This window comes from Peromyscus maniculatus, chromosome 20 (assembly GCF_049852395.1).
Source record: "Peromyscus maniculatus bairdii isolate BWxNUB_F1_BW_parent chromosome 20, HU_Pman_BW_mat_3.1, whole genome shotgun sequence".
Lineage (NCBI taxonomy): Eukaryota > Metazoa > Chordata > Mammalia > Rodentia > Cricetidae > Peromyscus > Peromyscus maniculatus.
The window spans coordinates 67,874,416-67,895,067 of record NC_134871.1 but is presented as its reverse complement, the minus strand read 5'-3'; the positions used below and the strand labels follow the sequence as shown (position 1 = coordinate 67,895,067).

At 44.3% G+C, this 20,652-nt stretch overlaps 1 protein-coding gene across 1 annotated transcript; it reads left to right on the top strand.

Annotated features, from left to right (window-relative positions):
• Positions 1 to 1,674: 1,674 nt before the first annotated feature.
• Positions 1,675 to 19,353, top strand: LOC121824455 (olfactory receptor 10AD1-like). The gene is made up of 3 exons (XM_076555704.1): positions 1,675 to 1,926; positions 15,349 to 15,468; positions 17,430 to 19,353. The coding sequence occupies exons 2-3, from the start codon at positions 15,464 to 15,466 to the stop codon at positions 18,394 to 18,396; spliced, it is 972 nt and encodes a 323-aa protein (XP_076411819.1). The 5' UTR covers positions 1,675 to 1,926; positions 15,349 to 15,463; the 3' UTR covers positions 18,397 to 19,353.
• The last annotated feature ends 1,299 nt before the right edge of the window (positions 19,354 to 20,652 follow it).

The following is a 20,652-nucleotide window of genomic DNA, read 5'->3' as shown; positions in this document are numbered from 1 at the left end:
ATGGATGGATGGATAGATAGATGGGTGGATGGATGGAGTGGAGTGTGGGAGATGGGTGTGGATAGAAGGAAGGAAGTGACATTTCAACACTGCAACTTTTAGACAAATCACAACTTACTTGAGTCAGTATTTCCTAGGAAAGGAATATCATGGGGAATGGTTGGAATCTTACAACATGTTTGGGTTGGAATTCTGTGAGTAAAATGTTGGCAGAAATTATAGAAACATGAGCAATAAACTCCTTACTTGTATCAGTCGACACATCTTTCAACTCAAGATGTTCTTGAGTGTTTTAAAGAGCTTTGACAAGCTTGTTTCTGAGATTTTTGAGTGCCTATATGTATTAGTTTGCTTTCTGCTGCTATAACAAAACATCATGAGGAAAAGCAACTTAAGGAGGAAAGGGCTTATTTGGCTTATAGGTCACATTCTATCATAAGGTGAAGCCAGGGTAGGAACCTGGAAACAGGAATTGAAACAGAATCCATGGAGGAACATTGCTTCCTGGCTTTCCCCATGGCTTGCTCAGCCTGCTTTCTTATATATCCCAGGACTCCTTCCCAGGGATGTTACTGTCCACTGAGGATAGGGCCCTCCCATATCAATTACTAATCAAAAAAATGCCATACAGGCTTGCTCAGGCAATCAGATGAAGGGTTCTTCTCAACTGAGTTTCCTCTTCCCAGATAACCCTCAATTACATCAAGTTGACAAAACCAAAACCAAACCAAAACCAACCAAACCAACCAAACAAATGAACAAAAAAAAAATATGAAGAAGCATTAGACATTTTATACTGCAAAAGTTTATTTCTTCATGTTTTGAGTTTGTGCCTTATTATATACAAACTAAGATATGTTGCCAAGCTATCCTAAGTCTATTAGACTGAGTAAAAACCACCAAACTGGGAGAGGATGGTAGAAGACACACTGGGAGTAGCCCTCCACATTTAGAATGAATCAGAACACAAGCATCATACATTTGCACTATACAGCAACTCGAGGTTTCCAAGAGGTGAAGAGCTGCTGGGAGTCAGTGGAAGTTCTCTGGGTCATGCAGGATCTAAAGGGGCAGCTAAGTCAGTAGACGTCAAGGAAGGTTTGGGAAGAAAGAGGAGCAAGTTGGAGTGGAGAGAAATTCTGCTTTTTGAAAGAGAATTGTGATACTGAAGAGGAGGAAAGGATGGGGTTCCTGAAGACATCAATCTATAGGCATGCTTGCTCCATTGGGGAGATCCTCTGTCTATGCTTCTCACCTTATTATGGTCCTGATACAGCATGAGTGCTCAGCTGACCCTTACTGTTGGGTTGAACATAGTTATGATGATATGAGGAAATGATTGGTGACAGCGTAAGAGGTGGTCATTAAGCCGCAGAATCCCCAACAAAATAATGAATTCAAAGTCAAGTTGGGAAATAAGTGGACAAGAGTTCAAAGGACTCCCGGATCTTAAACTGACGTTACAATGATCATATCTGCTAAGTCCCTTATCTATAGTAGAACACAAATTTCTCAAGAAAACCTGGGAGTATATTTGGCCCTCCAGGCCACTTTCCATGAACATGACCTCACAAGGGAGCTTTAAAAAGGACCAAGTAAAACTACCCACCAGGGACACACTTGGAGTGGTCAGGCCTCAAGAATGAATAGTTGGCCTTATTACAGTTGGCTGCCATAGTAACCAACTAGAAGCTCCTGTTTGTCTCAGGAAGGGGGAGAGAGGGAGTTCACATGATCAGGCAAGCTCACCTGAGAGATAGGAAGGGAGGTAGAGGTGGGAGACAGTGGGGAGAGGAGCCCTATAAGTGCACAGCTAGTCTGCAGCAATGTCCTGCACCCTCACTCTGAACCTCTGGATTCCTCTTCTGCATCCAAGACCAGCACAGACAATGTCCTCATCAGCGTGTCCCAAACCCCAGGGTCAAGGTCAGTGAATGAACTCTCTTCTGCTATGGAGCTGACCTTGTCTCTGACCTTGTCACCAGAGCCAAGTATTCTCTGGGTTTCTCAGCATTCACATCACACAGGGCTCTGTACATGGTGGCCATTGAGAGATCACAGATTCGACTCCGTTATCCTTTCCCTTGCTCGGTTTCTCCCTCTCTAGAGTCTACCAGCATCTCTGTTGTACTGGATCTTTCGCTGGTCACTTCCTCCTCTGTGTCCCCCTACAAACGTCCATCAGGATTGCCACCTGCTCACCTGCCCTCCTGGCTGAGGCAGAAGGCCAATAGTCTGGATGTGGCTGACATTCAGAGTCCAGTTTCCAAGGCCAGAGAGAAAGAGACAGCTCAGTTTATTCTTGTCTTGACGAGCTGGAGGAGGGCCCAACTCCTTAGCTCTGTTTCCACATCACCGGGCAAGCATGCCCAGCCTCCCTGGCTCCTTCCATGATAGGTTTCTTATCTCATTTCTTTGTCCTTGTCTATCGGTGAAGGCTTTGGGGATCTGTTTCCTGGTGTGCGTCTCTGTATTAACCTTTATTTTCACGCTTCTCTTCTTTCACATTTGTATTAGTTCACTGAGAATTTTGTGTATGTTTTGACCATATTCTCTCCTTCTCTATCCATCCAACTTTGTGCTCTCTTTTTTTTTTATTAACTCATATCAAGTATAACTTGTGCTGTGCACACTCCTGAGTATATGACCTTCCACTAGAACGTGAACAACCTACCAGGGGCCACACCCTTAAAGAGAAGTGACTCTCCTCCTCCCAGCAGCTATCAGTTGCTGTCTCAGCTGGGAGGAGGACTTCCTTCCCACCTCCCCTCTGCAGGCTGGGATTTTAGCTTGAGTTTCTGTGGCTTTGTGCACGCTGTCACTCCTGCTCTGGGTTCATGTGGGCAGCTGCTCTGGAATGCCCGGAAAACACTGCTTCCTCGTAGTCATCCTCCACCTCTGACTCTTACAATCGTCCTGCTCCCTCTTCACAATGACCCCTGAACTTTGGGAGGAAGGGATTTGATAAAAATATTGATTTGGCATTAAGCATGTTCAGTCTCTGACCAATGGTAAGTCTCTGTATTATTTGCCATTTCCTGTAAAAAGAAACTTCTCTGATGAGGGTTGAGAGGTGTTTTGTCTAGGGGTATAACAATAAGTCATTAGGAGTCTGTTTAATTTTGTGCCCATTTAACAGAATCGTAAGGGCTTCTTTGGGCTTTGTGACTTGTCTAGCCACAGGTTCTTGGCCTCAGTAACAGTTCAGGTATGGGTTTGAATTTGTAAAGTAGGCCTTGTCCAACCAGAGAGTGGTTGGTTACTCTCATGAAATTAATGCCACCGTTACGCCAGTGGGCATGTCGTGTCAGGTCAGGCATTGTTGAAGCTCTCCGCGTTCACAGCTGGGTACAGCTGACGATGACTTTTCTCCTCTGTGGCATGCATGGCACCTCCCAGCACCGTGAAGGCCAGACAATGGGACTGAATCTTCCAGGTTCAATGTATGCTTGATTTCGTTCCTCGTTGTGTTTCAATCAGTTTAACTCTTTGTTCCTCTCCTTGTCTTTCCGTATTGTGTAGTGCAATGGTTCTCAACCTGTGGGTCACAGCCACTCGGAAAATACATATTTCCGGTGGTCTTAGGAACCCCCAACCACGCATGTATTTTTGTTGCCACTTTATAACCATAATTTTATAACTGAGTGGTGTCTCAGTTCCTAAGACCATCGGACCCGTGTGTTTTCCGACCGTCGCAATCCATAGGTTGAGAACCGACGGTTCGGGAGCTTTCTCCCCCTCCGATTGCTTCACCTCATCTCCATCTTCTCTCCCTCTTCATGTTCGCATCTCAGCTCTTCCATTGGCATTTTTCTTTTCTTTCCCTTCGGAAAGGGCGACTGGGAAGTGACTCGTGGACAGCTCTCCCTTGGAGATTGTGGTAAAGAACGTGTGTCCTGCACTATGTTGTTGTTGTGTGTGTGTGTGTGTGTGTGTGTGTGTGTGTGTGTGTGTGTCTTGGGGGAGTGGAGGGAGGCTGTTACTCCTGGCCAAGAAAAAGGAAAGGATGGATATTTTAATAGATCAGGAAATGGACAGGTTAGGTGTGTTGTGTCTGGAATGAGGAGCCCAAGATTCATGGGTAAAACATTTATCAGACAAAAATTTTATATGAAAATTTTTAATAAAGAATAGACAATGTGGACAGAAACAATGAGAAAATTCTCAGAGAAAGAAGGAGAGAGAAGGGCGAGAGAGAGAAGAGAGATGAGGTGGGGATGAAGGGAGAGATGGGAAGGAAATCGCTCTACTGAGGAGAAATGGAGTCCTTTTATAGCACTTAAGAAAAGCCACCTGGCTCCTTGATCTATTTGTGTCGAGTTATATTTGGACAGATAAGAGGTGGGCAGCTCACTAGCTTGTTAGAAAGTACATTTTACAGCATCACTTGCCCTTCCTGAGATTGGCCGTCGGGGTGAGATGCCAGCAGTCACTAGGCTCTAATTATAGGGCATCCCAGTTCTCTGAGTCACACTCCAAGCTGCCCTAGTGTTAGGGAGAGGGGATTTTGCTCTATGCTTTTGGCTTTCTCGTCTTTATATTTATCCCTTGACAAACCAACAAGACCGAGTCACTGACAAGGGACAGTTCTCTTTTCTTCTGGCATTGCTTCAGAGAGCAAGAAGGGACAGTGGCATCGTGGATGTGTTACAGGGTGAAATGACCATGACTCATAAAATGCTTGAGCCACATTTTGGAGCGGGGAGGCCTAGTTCCTGCAGGAGGCTGAAGGTTGCCTAGAGGTCAAGAGGTCCTTGGTGGTTGGAGACAGGTTTTGATGTAGCTGGTGAGGACGGACAACCCCAAGACAATATCAGCTGGAGCTTAATGGCCTGTGATCTGGATGATACCAATTGTACCAGAAGATTAAAACCAGCAGAATTCAAACAAAAACAAAGGGCCGATGCTCAGGAGTAAAAGAATAACAAAAGCCATAGTAGTTTGGAGTGACACCATGGGGAGGTGACTGTGAGGATGAGGAACTCTGCAGCCAGCACAGGGGCCCAGTGATGCTGTGGGAAGGGCGTCCAACCAATGGTCATGACCTGGGATCCTGACTTACCTGGGATTTGAGGTATTTAAGGATGAGTTTCACCTGGGTCTTGGCAGAAAAGGACACAAAGAAATCCGAGAGGGTGACAGGAACAGACCATTTGCACTTTGGGAGTAGAACAACCTTTACTCTGGACAAATGACCCTACACGATGACAGATTTTGTAGCATGACTGCAGTTAGGGATGTATCAGGACTTGATAAAGTCTGGTGCAGACAGCTGAGGGGTCCTTTTATCTTGTGGGAAGGTTTGAGGATAGACCCAGTATCTGGCTTAATGTGAGAAGATGATCCCCCCAAAACACAGAATTGTGTTTGGGCTATCCTTAACCTGGAACCCAGTAACAGCCTTGGTCGTCTGTCCTGAGGATTATAACATTGGGACAGACAACCAGTCTCTGGATCTAGTAAGACGTGTGTCTGGAGGAAAGCCCTACCATAAAGGACTTTTAAGGGGTACTGGTGAGTCATAGACTTGAGAGTAGAAGCCAAGCTACCTGGCTTCTAGAAGACCCCAAATCTTGGGGACATGTTTAATAGGAAGGCTATGAACAGTGAGGAGATTTTTCTAGAAGGCTGCATGGGTGTGGTTCATATGGAATGCACAGGCCCAATCTGTATAAACATTAAATTCCCTATCTGGCCCCAGATGGAAAGCCCTAAGTGAGAGCGATCATTTCAGGTTTGGAGGCTGGCTCAGAAGGGGCCCAAAGCACATGACTACTGCATAGCTAAAAGCCTGTATCTTGCCACCAGAAGACTCCTTCCATTTGTAAGCCAGCATTTGGGATGTTGGGATTTAAAGTTTGGCCAAGTTTTACAGTATGTCCTGGAGTGTGTAGGAGAGTCTAGCACTTGTTGATTCTGTAATCTGGTAACCAGTGGGAGACTTTGAGTTGAGCACTTTAAAGGTCTGACAGGTTTTTAAATTGGGTAAAGTTGGTCTTTTTAGGGCTTCCACATCATTAGGGTCACCAGCTGAACTTCTGTGAGGGGAACTTGGGTCCTTTTATAGATGCTGAGAGAACTTGTCTGCCTTGTTCCCTGGGCTGTCTGCATGGAGTCATATTAGAGTAGAAGAGGTGGATGGTCATTTTCTTGTTAGATAGTAAGTGTTATAACACCGTGTATCCTTCCTAAGGGTGGCCGTCTAGAGTGAGGAGTCTGGAGTCATCAGGAGCGAGGCTCTAACTGTGTGGGTTGACAGGTCACTGGGTTAGCCTCTAGGCAGCTGTTTAAAGAGTAAGGGAGTCTGTGCTCCCTGACAGTGAGAGGCAGGAAATATTGGGGAGGACTGTAGAAGGGCATCCTCTTCTCTCTCCACTAATACAAGAGCAGCTGGGCTATGGGTGGGAAGCTAGACAAGTCTTTGTAGCGTTCTTTCCATATGAGAAGAGGGAAAACTGAATCAAAACCAATGCATATTGTCTAATCTGTACTGGACACTAATTATGTGAGCTAGTCCTCATTTGGTAGGAGAAAAAACTTAAGACTCAAGTAGCCAACACTTCTCTAGAGATGAGTTTCAGATGTGCCTGGCCCAGATCAAAGTCCCTCTGCCTATATATACTGGACCTCACTGATTCCTAAGAAGGTGATTCTGGACAGAAGGTTGCATGAGCATTTGCATATTCTGTTTCTTAATTTATGCATCAGCCTTCAAGATTACTTTCCAATGGTTATGTCTGAAGAAAATGGGTTATGTACTCAAGAGGAATAATTCTATAGAAAGCCACCTATTTAGGGATAACAAAGGCTTTTGTTATGAAGTTTAAGGTCCCAGTCTGTGCCCCAAAAAGTCAGGTTTGCCCACCCACTCTTGATAAGCCGATTAAAGTTCCACTCCCAGCTCCCCTGTCAAATGGCTCACAACCATATGTAACTCCAGCTCCAAGGGATTCAACACTCTCTTCTGGCCTCCATGGTCACCTGTACATATGTGTCACTCACTCACACAGACACAGACACACATACACACACACACACATACACATAAAATAACAATAATAAAAATCTTTTCAAAAAAGAAAAAATAACCAAATTAGTAATGAAAAGCAGAGAAATGAAAAGCATTCAATGTGGCCACATCAGGGAAAGGAGCAAATAGGTCCGGGTATCCTCTGAGTCTGTCTTTGGGTCCTGAAATGAAACTAAAGTTTTAATAGATGGTCAGAGCTACACACACTAAGTAGACCCAGGTCAAGGCGTGGTCCTACCCATCACTGTCTCTTCATTAAGGTGATCTAATAACCATGAAATCTCTTTTGTTTTGGTTGGCCCAGACTTTAGGCTTTCTCTTCTCTCAGCATGGGATTCCTGGAGGAATTCTAGTTTCCTGAGGCCCATTGTTCAATAGCCAAAATAACAGACACAAGTGACCCTTCAAAATAGTGTCATGCTTGCCAAACTAGTCACAATTTCATTTTGTGTTCTGATTCTGATTCAAAACTAGACTGAACTTTTTATTAAAAATAAATAGTATATATTTTTTTCTGATGTACAATGTGCTATTTCACTGCTTGTTTGCTTTCTGAAATGCTGGAGACTAAAAAAAAAAACAAAAAACAAAAACAAAAAAACACAGTGTATTACATATGCTAGGCAAGCATGCTACCACCAAGGTACACTCCCAGCCTAACACAATGTTTTCATATATGTGCGTACACTGTGAAACAGCTAAATCAATTTAGCTGTCATATCGATTTGTTATGGGGAGTCCACCAGAAATGACCACTCAGACACAGTCTATAGGCAATTAAAAGTCTTTATTCCAGCCAGCGGGGACTACACTCAGGTTTTCAGGACCCAAGTGTTGCCTCAAGCATTTGTAACAAGGGGCTTTTAAAGGCAAACACCCCCTCCTACTCCCTGCATCTTGTTATCTTGCTGGAAGCTATGGGAGGGGGAATTGTGCAAGCAAGCTGTTTAACAGAAGCTAAGATAAGCAGTTAGCTGGAGGGAAAGGCTTATACAAGGAGGCAGTTTAACAGAGGCCAGGATAAATTAGCTGGGGCATCTTAACTTCGAGTTCTTAGAATAGAGCTGGGTAATTTTCCACAGGATTCTCCATCAAAGAGCTTGAATTCCAGTCAAACTTCAAATGGCCTCTGCAAGAATACAAAATGGAAGAACCACTGCACTGTCTTGCCCTGTCACACACTACCTCACACAATCACTAATCCTTTTGTGGTGAGAATGCCCAAGACTCACTACCTTAGCATTTTTCAAATATATAATACATAAGTCACCATGTTGTATAACCAAAGTTATTCCTCTTGTCTGACTCAAACTTTGTGTCCTCCTTATCTCCACTGGCACCCCAGTCTCTAGGAAACACCTTCCTGCTCTCTGTGTCTTTAACATGGACTTTACAGATTCCACATATAAATGATATTATATAGTATTTCACTGTACTTATTTAACATGGTATCTTCTAAGTTCTTCCATGTTATCCCAAAGGGTAAGATTTCCTGCCTTTTAAAGGCTGAATGATATCTCATAAAGTTAATACCATATTTCTGAACTCTGTTCATGTGTTGATGGATATTGTTACAATAACAGTAAAGATCTATTACGAGAACACTATTTCTTCTGGTCAAAAGAATGGAACATCTGACATAGGTGGAAACTTAACATTCCCGTAGGGCAGATCAGTCATCTGGCTAAGAGTGATTACTTCTTCAAGAAGTGGGACCACTCCTCAACAAGTTTGGACCACTCCCCCAGGAAAGTAGATTCCCCCCTCCCTGAAGCCAAGCTAAAGAAATGGGAAGAATAATTAGCCCTGTCTAAGAGAAACAAAACAAAACAAAACAATAACTCTCATCTTAAAGGGAACTTGAAATAATTTTTTTCTGGGGCCATTTTGAGTGACTGTGGCCTGGGACACAGATTTAGGTTACCGCAAATTCCATGTTCCAACATGGAAGCAGTTTCATGAAGTTACAGTTTACAGAATAAAGAAGGTCACAAATGGAAGTGTGCTGGCTAGTTTTATGTCAACTTGACACAAACTATAGTCACCAAAGAAGAGGGAGTGTTAATTCCACCACATGAGAATAAGACCCACTACCACAATTTTGGGGCCAAATTTGAAGCAAGCTCTATTTTATTCAGTGTACCAGAGAGCCAGCCAGCAACTCTCTCCTAGGTTGGGTTAGAAAGAGCAGTGCTGAGTGTGTTTCTCAGGACTTTTTTAAGGAGTAATAGTAGTTGCAAAGCAGGTTCACAGAAGAAGCGAGATAATGGAGCAGTTAGGAAGCATGGGAAAACCTAGGGGTTGGGGATTTAGCTCAGTGGTAGAGTGCTTGCCTAGCAAGCACAAGGCCCTGGGTTCGGTTCTCAGCTCCGGGGCAAAAAAAAAAAAAAAAAAAAAAAAAAAAAAAAAATGGAAAAATCTCAAAAAACAAAAACAGCAACCAAAAAGTCATCATCACATGGTCACTGATTAGGGAGTGTCAAGGTGTTCTTAAACAAAAGTCAAGGTCATAGGTTGGAGCAGGTCAGGTTCCAGGAAACAGAAATTTAGAAACTCAATTTCTTACAGTAAATGGAAACCTGTTTTTAACAATACAACAAAATGCCTCCTGCCTTCTACATGGAGTTAAGCAGGTTCCTCAGGAGCCTCAACTGAGGAAATGCCTCCATAAGATCAGGCTGTAGGCAAGCTTGTAAGGCATTTTCTTAATTAATAATGGATGGGGGAGGGCCCCGCCCCCGCCCACTGTGGGTGATGCCATCCCTGGGCTGGTGGTCCTGGGTTCTATAAGAAAACAGGCTGAGCAAGCCATGAAGAGCAAGCCCGTAAGCAGCACCCCTCCATGGCCTCTGCATCAGCTCCTGCCTCCAGGCTCTTGCTCTGTTTGAGTTCCTGTCCTGACTTCCTTTGATGATGAAATGTTATATAGAAGCATAAGCCAAATAAACCCTTTCCTCTCCAAGTTGTTTTGGTCATGGTGTTTCATCACAGCAACAAAGCCAGCTTAAAATGCATTGATGAATATATCAGAAAGTCGGTTACAGAAAGATGGGGGAAGCTTTTCTATAGGCCTGTCTTAGTTAGGGTTTCTATTACTGTGAAGAGACACCATGACCATGGCAACTCTTATAGAAGAAAACATTTAATTAGGGTGGCTCACTTACAGTTCAGAGGTTTAATTCATTATTGTCATGGTGAGAAGCAAGGCAGCATGCAGGCCGGCATGGTGGTGAAGAAGGAGCTAAGATAAGAGAAGGAACTATACCTTGATCCCACAGGCATCAGGAAGTAGTCTGAGACATTGGGCAGTATCTTGAGTGTATACGAGCCCTCAAAGACCGCCTCCACAGTGGTACACTTCCTCCAACAAGACCACACTTACTCCGACAAGGCTACACCTCTTAATAGCGCCACTCCCTTTGGGCGCCATTTTCTTTCAAACCATCACAAAGCTCAAGATGCTATCTGATGACATTCTTAGATTCTTGGATTGGTGGAAGCTTGTGGTTGTTAAGTTAACAGATTCCAAAAGGTTTTTATCTATTAGTCACGAGATGTTAGTTCTGATGGAGATGGGCAAGGAATGATAGTTCCAGGGACTAAAGCTAGATCAACCTAAGTTAGCCTCCGGCCCTGTAACATTTCAGTCTCTCCACACTACCACAGCTCTAATCAGGCAATCTGTCTCTGGAAACACAGCTTCTCTCCAGGAGTTTTTATTCACAGCCCTTTAATGAGATCCTTTAGGTTTCTTCCCCACAGCCTGCTGCAGTCACTGTGGAGCCACCATGAGGTTCTGTTAGGTCCGCCCATCCTTCCGAGTCACTGGCCAGAGCAGAAGAAGGCTTCCTCCAGTACCTTGGGGTACTTTGGGCTTTTTCTTTCTCTGAAGCCCTCCTCCCCACCCTATGGCTGCTTACAAATGGCACCATTTCCTCTTTTTCTCTGCATTTGCCTCCTCTGGGCAGCTGCCTAGGTTTACATGCTGCTTGCCTGGGATTTTTCTTTTAAATGCTAATAAATGTGTCCTTGACCTTTCTTCAGAGTCTGCTCTTAAGTTCTTTTATTCACAAAACTAAGAACCTCAAGAGGATCCCCTGATTTCCTGGGTAACATGTGGTGACCATGGTAGGACCCCGCCCCCTGCAAAAAAAATTCCAGTCATAAGACCTTTGATTTCACAAACATAAACAGTGCTGTAGTGAACACGGAAGGAAAGATGCTTTTCAGCATGCTAATTATGCTAGCTCAGTCTCCTCTAAACATGATATTGCCACATCAGGTGACACATATACTTCAAACTTGTTTGGGAAATGCCATGTTTAATATAACAGCAGGACTCACGTTCCCACCAACAGTGTGCATGAATGCTCCTTTTCCTCCACATCCTTGCCAACACTTACGTTTCATCTTTTTGCTAATAGCTATTCTAGCAAGTATGAGTTCATATCTCATAGGGCTTTAATTTGCATTTCTCTGATTGTTAGCTGTTGGATGTTTTCTCCATGTTCCTATTGGATATTTGTCTATCTTGAGAAATGTCTATTCAAGTCCTTTGCCCATTTTCAAATCTATTATTATCTTTCTTGCTAAGGAGTTGCTTTAAACATCTAAATTGCTTGAGCATATAACGTTGCACATCTTAAACTCGTCTATATTTAGTCAAGGAGTCTCAGTGTTCGAGTTGTTCTAAGGCCTGAACGGTCACCTTTATGGTGAATAAGACCCAATGTCGTTTTCTGATTGCTATAAGCCTGCTGCTGAATTTATTCACTCCATCCCCATTTGGGTCCTGATGTCCTTAGGTCATTTCTTCTTTTAACCGTGAAGGCAAAATTGGATCACAGGCCTGTGGGGGAAGCAGCCTAGAGTGTCCTAGCTACTTTTAGCATGAGGCCATCAAGAGCCCCAGGAGAAAGAGCTCATCATGCAGTCACCCGACTCATGAGATCTAGGACATCTGCCCCATAATAGTTGGGAGCCAAATAAATGATTTCCCTGGACTTCTTCTGAGAAGTCTTTCTCAAGAAAGACCTGGTGGTGGGGTTAGATGTTCACTCCTATGGGAATCTCTGTGACCACCAAGGCCAGCAGAGTATCAATCTGTGTGAGACAAGAAAGAAATTTTGTTCAACATGGCTCAGTAGCTGGTGTTGGTTCAAACCTTTAGAGTCTCACACTGGGCATTTTATTTTAGGCATATTTAAACACAGCACGGTCTTGGAAAAAGTTTCCTGGTGATAATTAAGCCAATATTGTGTATACAACAAAGTTAAAGACATGACTACATTGAAACTCCTGACTGCATTGAAATTCCTGGTTCCCCTAGTGCCTATCTGTGAGCACAAGGACCTCTCTGCCCCCAGCACAATCCCATTTCAATCTTGCTTCATAAGAGAAAATTTGAGGAAGAGCAATTTTTAATCAAAATAAGATAAGTTTATTGAACTTAGCAACTTCAAAAACAACAACAAAAGAGTTTTAAACCTTTGAGTTCCAGCTGCCTTCAAGAAGTTGATCTTACAGTGTGAAAGAGATTTATCGATTTCTGGGGGTCCTTGAGTCTCCAGTTAGATCTACCACATGAGCTTTGTGTCCAGAAAATAATGATTTTCTATACCATAAAGTGAAGGGTTTAATCCAAAGAATAACAGCCTTAAGTATGCATGAAAGAAACTAGTTTTAGATGATCGTAAACAAGACTGAGAGGCACATATTACCAGAAGACATACCTACCAGAAGATAGTCAAGCCTTCCAGACTGAAGCTTTTTTAGAAATAATAAACGTAATTTAAACAAGGCTGGTGAATTCATATGAGGCTCAAATGAACTAACCTCATTCCTAAAACAGATTGTTTTATTATTAAACAATTAATTAATAACAGAATGTGGTATTTCCCTTGTTTCCTGTGTTCAGAGCACGATAGCAGAACAGAAAGACTCGTCTTTGTAAAGATGATGAGAATCCAAGCATCACATTTTGATGAGGCATTTTCCCACAGGTCTGTTTGCAAGGCCACACTTGGTTCTTTGAGTTCATGGTCATCTGTGGAGACCTCGCCCTTAACTCTTGAACCCTGTGCTTCTTTAGTCCAGAACACGGAAGAGTGCAGGACTCTTGACAGGAGCCTCGCAAAAGAGCAGTGATTTGTACGGTAGGATCAGTCACGTGAGTGGAGCACAGCCATCTTTATTACTGCTCCTTTGGTTAACCATAGGCTTCATGGGTAGGAACAGAAAATCTTGACACTGTTAGAGGTCCTGATACTTCCTTCCATGATGTGTATGAACTACTTTGAAAATTGTTGCTAATTTAACTATGATCACAGATCCTCCAAGTGTCTCTGTACAGAAACCTGGAGTTCTCTAGCCATTGGTAGTTCTAGATGGCAACAAAGCCTCCCAAATAGGGGCCGAGAATGCTCTAGAACAGTGGTTCTCAACCTTCCTAATGCTGCGACCCTTTAATACAGCTTCTCGTGTGTGGTGACCCCCAACTGTAAAAAAGTTTTTGTTGCTACTTCATAACTGTAGTTTTGCTACTGTTATGAATTGTAATGTAAATATCTGTGTTTTCTGGTGGTCTTAGGCTACCCCTGTGAAAAGGTCATTTGACACCACCCCCCATAGGAATCACAACCCACAGGTTGAGAACCACTGACCTAGAGAAAGCCACTCCCCAGAAGAATCAGAAGAATCAGATGGACAAGAAGTGATGGGTCTCTCATTCTACAAAAAACAGTTAGCGGGTTATATCCTGTCCTCTGTGATGGTGTAATTGAAGGACAGACACAGGTTAGGACTATCACATTATGACAATTACCTTCCCATGAAAAACAGTATCAGGACTTCTGCTATGGCTTCATTGGTTGTCAACTTGACTACATCTAGAATTAACTAAAAACCCAAACTGCTGGGCACACCTGTGAGGGATTTTCCTTAATCCAGATCATCTGAGTTATGGAGACCACCTTAAATCCAGATCATTTAGGTGGGAAGATCCACCTTTAATCTGGGCCACACCCTTTTGTGGCAGCCTATATAAAGGACATGGAAGAAAGAAGCTTTTGACTTCTGCCTGCTTACTCTCATTCTCTGTCAAGTTCATATAACCTGCTGTCGGGGCATTCCTTCGCTGGCATTAGAGCCTACTCCTTTGGGATTCTGTCATATACAGAAGATCAGCTGAGACATCCAGCTTCATGCACTAAACAACTAGTGGATTCTTGGACCTTCTGTCAAGAAATAGCTATTGTTGGACTAGCTGGACCACAGCCTGTAAACTACTCTAATAAATCCCCTTTATGTATGTATAGATCATTCTATCAGTTCTATTGCTCTGGAGAACCCTGACTAATACAACCTCTAGCAGTATATGGATTTTATTTCCCTACTCTTTAAGCCTATGGTAAACCAAAGGGGCATTAGTAAAGATGGCCATGCTCCACTCACATGACTGATTACCTAGTACAAATAATTGCTCTTTTCAGAGGTTCTTGGACCTTTGGGAAGTTTCTAATTTGCTTGTAGATGGTTCTGAGGTGGGTCAGAACAGTGGGTCAGTTAAGTCAACTATGACAACACAAGATTTACAGAAAATTCTTTCTCTGTTTCTTTCTGCTGGAAACTATGTATGACTTCATTGTCCAAACTAAATTACCCGTGACTCTTCAATTGGATTAAATTACCTCATAAAGGTAATAAAATAAAGGCTCAAATGTCTTGATACACATAAACTATTTTTTAAATTGTTGCTAATTTGCCAAGATCAAAGACCCTTTGGTCTTTAAATAAGAACCAGTGGAGTTGAGGGTAGTGCTTTTTCTCTGTATAGTCTGCAAGTCACTATTATGATGCTCTTCTCATCTTGCTTCCAGAGAAATCATAATCATGAACACAAAAATTGTAAAAGGCAAGAAGTTCAAAATATCCAATCTGGTGGGGTGGTGATGGTGCAGGCCTTTAATCACAGCACTTGGGAGGCATAAGCAGGCGGAACTCTATGAGTTAGAGGCTAGCCTGATCTACAAAGAAAGTTAGAAAGTTTCAGGACAGCCAGGGCTGTTACACAGAGAAATTCTGTCTTGAAAACACACACACACACACACACACACACACACACACACACACACACACACTCTGACAAGCAGGCAGATGAGAGTGTGCATTACCAAATGGCAATGTGAGGCAGGCAGCTCCCCCTGCTCTGTAATGTGCTGCACACATGCAGTGTGGTAATAGTGCTTAAGAAGACATTTGTCTACAATAGCATTGATGTCAAAGAACTGAAAAGGTCACCAGACACCACTGTCTTCCAGAGTGGCCCACCAGCTCAGACCATCCTCCCTGGAGCAGCTCCTCCTCAAACACCACGCCATCTCTGTCACTAGGGACAGTGATTCAGTGACAAAGCCGGAGCAGCAGAGCCACGGGATGAGGTAGGTGTGGTTTGCTTTCCAACATATTTCTTCTCAGTGAACTACAGGCAAGCATTTGTCCTGCAGTGGGGCTCAGTGCGTCCTCAAGTTAAATTCCAACTTCTTCTTGGCCAAGTCCAAGAATTCTATGGATTGTAGCTCACTGACAACTGATGTTGCCCAACCATTCACTAGCTTAGTCCCAACACGTCTGCTGAGTGCAGGATTGTGGACCCGTACTAAACTGTGTCCTCACTTTCCCTTCCCTTCCCTTTCCAGACCACCAGAGTAGTCCTAGGCACCAGAACTTTCCAACGTGAAGATGGTAGGAACAGGCCCAGGTGATGCCTTGATGACCAAGAATCCTCACTTAGAGGGAGTCTAGTGCTCCAAGGAGGGGCCACAACAGGGCAGGGAGCCTCCACAAGGCAGGAAGGAGATTTGAGAACTTGAAAGATAAGAGAGCTCAGTTCGACTTAGAGAGCTGAAAGGTAGGTAATCGGTAAAGAGGGGGGCAGGGAGAGAAAGGAGTAAGAATTAGTAGGAGTTGGGAACATGAAAGTAGGAGATCACATAGAAGGCAAAATGAGGACTGGGCAGTGGTGGTGCACGCCTTTAATCCCTGTACTCAGGAGGCAGAGGCAGGCGGATCTCTGTGAGTTCGAGGCCAGCCTGGGCTACAGAGCGAGATCCAGGAAAGGTGCAAAGCTACAGAGAGAAACCCTGTCGGGGAAAAAAAAAAGGCAAAATGAAAGTGTACCAAAAAGAGACTGGACGAGGAAAGGTGAAAGGAGATGCTGAAGAACAGAGTTCAGCAGACATTCAACCGCCATCTGAAACATGTGTTAAATAGAAAGGAGCTGATACGTATTTTGTTTGTTTTTGTTTTTTATTTTTTTGAGACAGGGTTTCTGTGTAGCCTTAGCTGCCCAGGAACACACTCTGTAGACCAGGCTGGCCTTGAACTCAGAGATCTGCCTGCCTCTGCCTCCTGAGTGCTGGATTTAAAGGCATGTGCCACTATTGCTCAGCAGGATCTGATACATCTTAAATCCAAACAAGATGAAAGTACAAGAGATTTGATCTGAACATGGTGCTTCCCTGAATGTTACAGTAATGAGCAAAAGAGCATACGGATTGTGAATACTACCTCCCTAAAGATGTAAGGTAAACACTGTGTACTCACAGGGTCAAGGGTGAGCATAGTTCCCTACAGGTCCAGTTTTAGAAAGGCTGACATCTATGAGCCCTGCTCATTCATTCCCCATTCTCAGGGGAGTGGTTGAATGCTTTCTGCCCAGTGGTGTGTACCTCTGACTGTAGAGAAAGGGTGCCACCTACTAAGGAAGCTCCTTCTCCAGCCAGGCCCCTTTCCCTTGTGAGAGTAAGGAGAATGAGTCAGGGAAAGCATGGATCACTGGAATGATCGAGAAATGACTGCTAGGAACTGTCATCTGAGTTATTTGACTCCTGTGCTTTAAAAGTACAAGCCTTTCATCCCATAAATTAAGTCTGCAAAGACAGAATATACTGTTCCTCTAGAGAACACTCTCTCGTGTGTTTCATACTAATGGCCTTTAACAAACTAATTGCTATCACCATCACACACTCCATCCCTCAAGCTCTTAACTTCCCTCATCTGACATGAGCCCCAGGCATAGCTATTTTATTCTTTCCCCTCTGAATGCATCCTGGCCATAAGCAGCCCTTTGATGTTGAAGGACCTGGACCACATGCACCATCTCACAGAGCATCTCAGCGATCCAGACTAAAGGGGAACCATCACTTCCTCAGCTTCTAAAACTAGAATTTATGTAGAGAGCCTCTGGTGACCCTGGCATTTTCTTACCAGAGATTGCTAAGTTCCCAGACTGTCACTGTCACCAGGGAAAGCCTCTTGCTGGGCTTCTGGGTCCAAGGGAACATCTCACCTTCCACACAACTGTGTCCTTTATGCTTTTCCTGCCCCCCCCCTCCAACAGGCCCCAGACAGCAGACCTGAGGAACAGCAGCAGCACAGTGACCGAGTTCATCCTCGTGGGCTTCGAGCAGAGTTCCCCTTCCACACGAGCTTTGCTCTTCAGCCTCTTCCTGGCTCTCTACAGCCTCGCCATGGCCATGAATGGCCTCATCATCTTCATCACCTGGACTGACCCCAGGCTCAACAGCCCCATGTACTTCTTCCTTGGACACCTGTCTTTCCTGGACATCTGCTTCATCACCACCACCATCCCACAGATGTTGATCCATCTGGTGACCAAGGACCACACGGTATCCTTTGCCTCCTGTATGACCCAGATGTACTTGGTCTTTCTAGTGGGTGTGGCCGAGTGCATCCTCTTGGCTTTCATGGCCTATGACCGTTATGTTGCAATCTGCCACCCACTGAACTATGCCCAGATCATGAGCCAGCAGGTGTGTGTCAGGCTGGTGTGTTCTTCCTGGATCTTTGGGATGGTCAATGGCATCTTTCTTGAGTACATGTCATTCCGGAATCCCTTCTGCAAAGACAACCACATAGAAAACTTCTTCTGTGAGGCCCCCATAGTGATTGCCCTCTCCTGTGGGGACCCTCAGTTCAGCATGAAGTTGATCTTTCTTGATGCCATTGTGGTGCTGCTCAGCCCCATGGTGCTCATTGTCACCTCCTATGCCCGCATCCTGACCTCCATCCTCAGCAGAGCCTCCTCCTCAGGCAGGGGGAAGACCTTCTCCACTTGTGCCTCTCACCTGACTGTGGTCATCTTTTTCTACACCTCAGCCATGTTCTCTTACATGAACCCCCGCAGTACACATGGACCTGACAAAGACAAGCCTTTCTCTCTCCTCTACACCATCATCACCCCCATGTGCAACCCCATCATCTACAGCTTCCGCAACAAGGAAATGAAGGGGGCCATGGGGAGGGCCCTTGGGAGAGGCAACCTGGCCCAGGCAGAGTCTGTCTAGGAGGAAGATACCTAGAGAGTTCCCTCCACTGGAGAGTGGAGAGGTAACCCCTTTCCTGGGCCGCATCATCTCTGCCAGACTCCGGGAATGAGATTCACGGCCACCTTAGCACTAGACTCAAGATGAAATTTCTTTTGTGTCCATATATGATATCTCTAGATGGCTTTCAGCACAGATGGATCTTCTCTGACTTCCTTTAGTTTGGGGAAGGGAACATCTCTGCGACCTGCATGGGCAGCAGAGAGACAATCTGGGGGGGAGAGGGCAAGAAGGCAGTTTACACAATGTGTATCAGTGATCAACGCTGGTTCAGACGTCCGGAGTCAGACCCCAAGTTGTTTATTAGGCATATTTAAACACAGCACAATCTCGCGAAAACTATTCTTGTGGTGAATAACTGAACCCTGCATATACAACAACACGTACCTAGATCTCTGAGGAACAAAGCTAAATACCGATCAGACGTGACGATATCAAAACTCTTTGTAAAGTACATGTGACACTTTTCATAAGGATAGATTCTATAGATTGACTGAGAAAAACGAGTTTTCTAGCAGCATCTGGAGGACAGTCCAGTGCCTGAAAGTCCCTGGCCGCAGATTGCACAAAGGTCACCAGGCTGGAGAGCAAGTTCATTCCAGGCTTCTGGGTGGAAAACAAGTTTTGTGTTCCTTCCTTTGAAGGAACAACCCCGTGTGCTTAACATTCCAGGTTCTCCTAGTGCATGTCTGCGAGCACAAAGACCTCTGTGCCCCCTGTGCCTTGGTAACACACTTTCATTCTTGGGGGCAGATGTGAAATGCAAAGAAACTTATTTTATAAATTAAGAAGAGACTCTTCCAGAGGTCCTGAGTTCAATTTCCAGCAACCACATGGTGGCTCACAACCATCTGTAATGAGATCTGGTGCCCTCTTCTGGTCATACATGCTGTATACATAATAAATAAATAAATCTTTAAAAAAAAGTTATAGATGTATGTTTATATCCAAACATATACTTTTTCGAGGCCAGACTGGTCTACAGAGCGAGATCCAGGAAAGGCGCAAAGCTACACAGAGAAACCCTGTCTTGAAAAAAAAAAAAAAAGAAGAAGAGACAGACATGGTTTTCAAGGAAAAGCAACTGAAGAAGATAATCAGATCAGATCATGTTTGGCAGGCAATACTCGTGTGTGTGTGTGTGTGTGTGTGTGTGTGTGTGTGTGTGTGTGTGTTTGCATGTTACTTATGTGTGCAGGGGCAAATTAGAATTAGAATATTCTGACATATGCTCATATTTATTTATAAATGTTTTAAATTTTTTTTCTTTGCTTGAGGCAGGATCTTCAAGTCTTGATCCTCTTAGCCCAGTCTCTCAAGTACTGGGATTACTTGGATGCACCGCCATACTTGGTTCCACCTGGCGATGTCATCGTTAGCCTGGATATGCACTGCATAATTTAACGTAGTGTTTGAAGAGCCCTCCTTGTCTTCTGTATTCTTCATAGTTCACTCACAGTTGGTGAGTCTGCCCCGTTCTTTCCCTCGCTTTCCCCAGCCTCTGTCCTTTTATCTGTGGTCCGGATTGGCGGCTCTCCACCAAGGACAATGTGGCGACCTTGGAACGAGTTGCTGCCGGCACCTACAGGGCATGAGCCAGAGCAGGTGTTCAACATCCTAAAATAGTAAGGACAGCTTCCACACTGAAACTGAATGGCCTAAGATCTCAACAGTGAACAAAAGCTGCAGGAGGTTAATCAGAAGGGCAGGAAAGGGAAGCTAATTCGAGGTGATGATGTGGGGAGAGAAGACACATGGAGGCTGAGAAAGCGCTTTGCCCTTTGTCCCACCGCACCCCTGTTCTAGCCTTCCTTCTGCTGCAGAGGCATCTTGGGAAGGAGAGAGTTTATTTGGCTTTCACAGCCATCAGTGAGAGAAGTCAGCACGGGAACTCAAGGTGGGAACTTGAGGCAGGAACTGAAAGAGCGGTCAAGGAAGAGAGCCACCTACTGGCTTGTGAGTGAATTACAAAAAACACAGAAGAAGACAAGAAGGAATCTTCAAATACTATGTTAAATTATGCAAGAAATTAAATTATGAAAAATTAAGGATGAAATTAAAAACCTATGAGACAGGGAAGGCAATCCTAAAGGAAGTTTACAGCCAAGGAGCCTACATTAAAAGTCAGATGGAGGCAGGAGAGAGGGCTCAGGAGTTAGGGGCGTGTACTGTTATCGCGGAAGACTCCAATGCAGTGATGCAGTTGCCGTGCCCCAC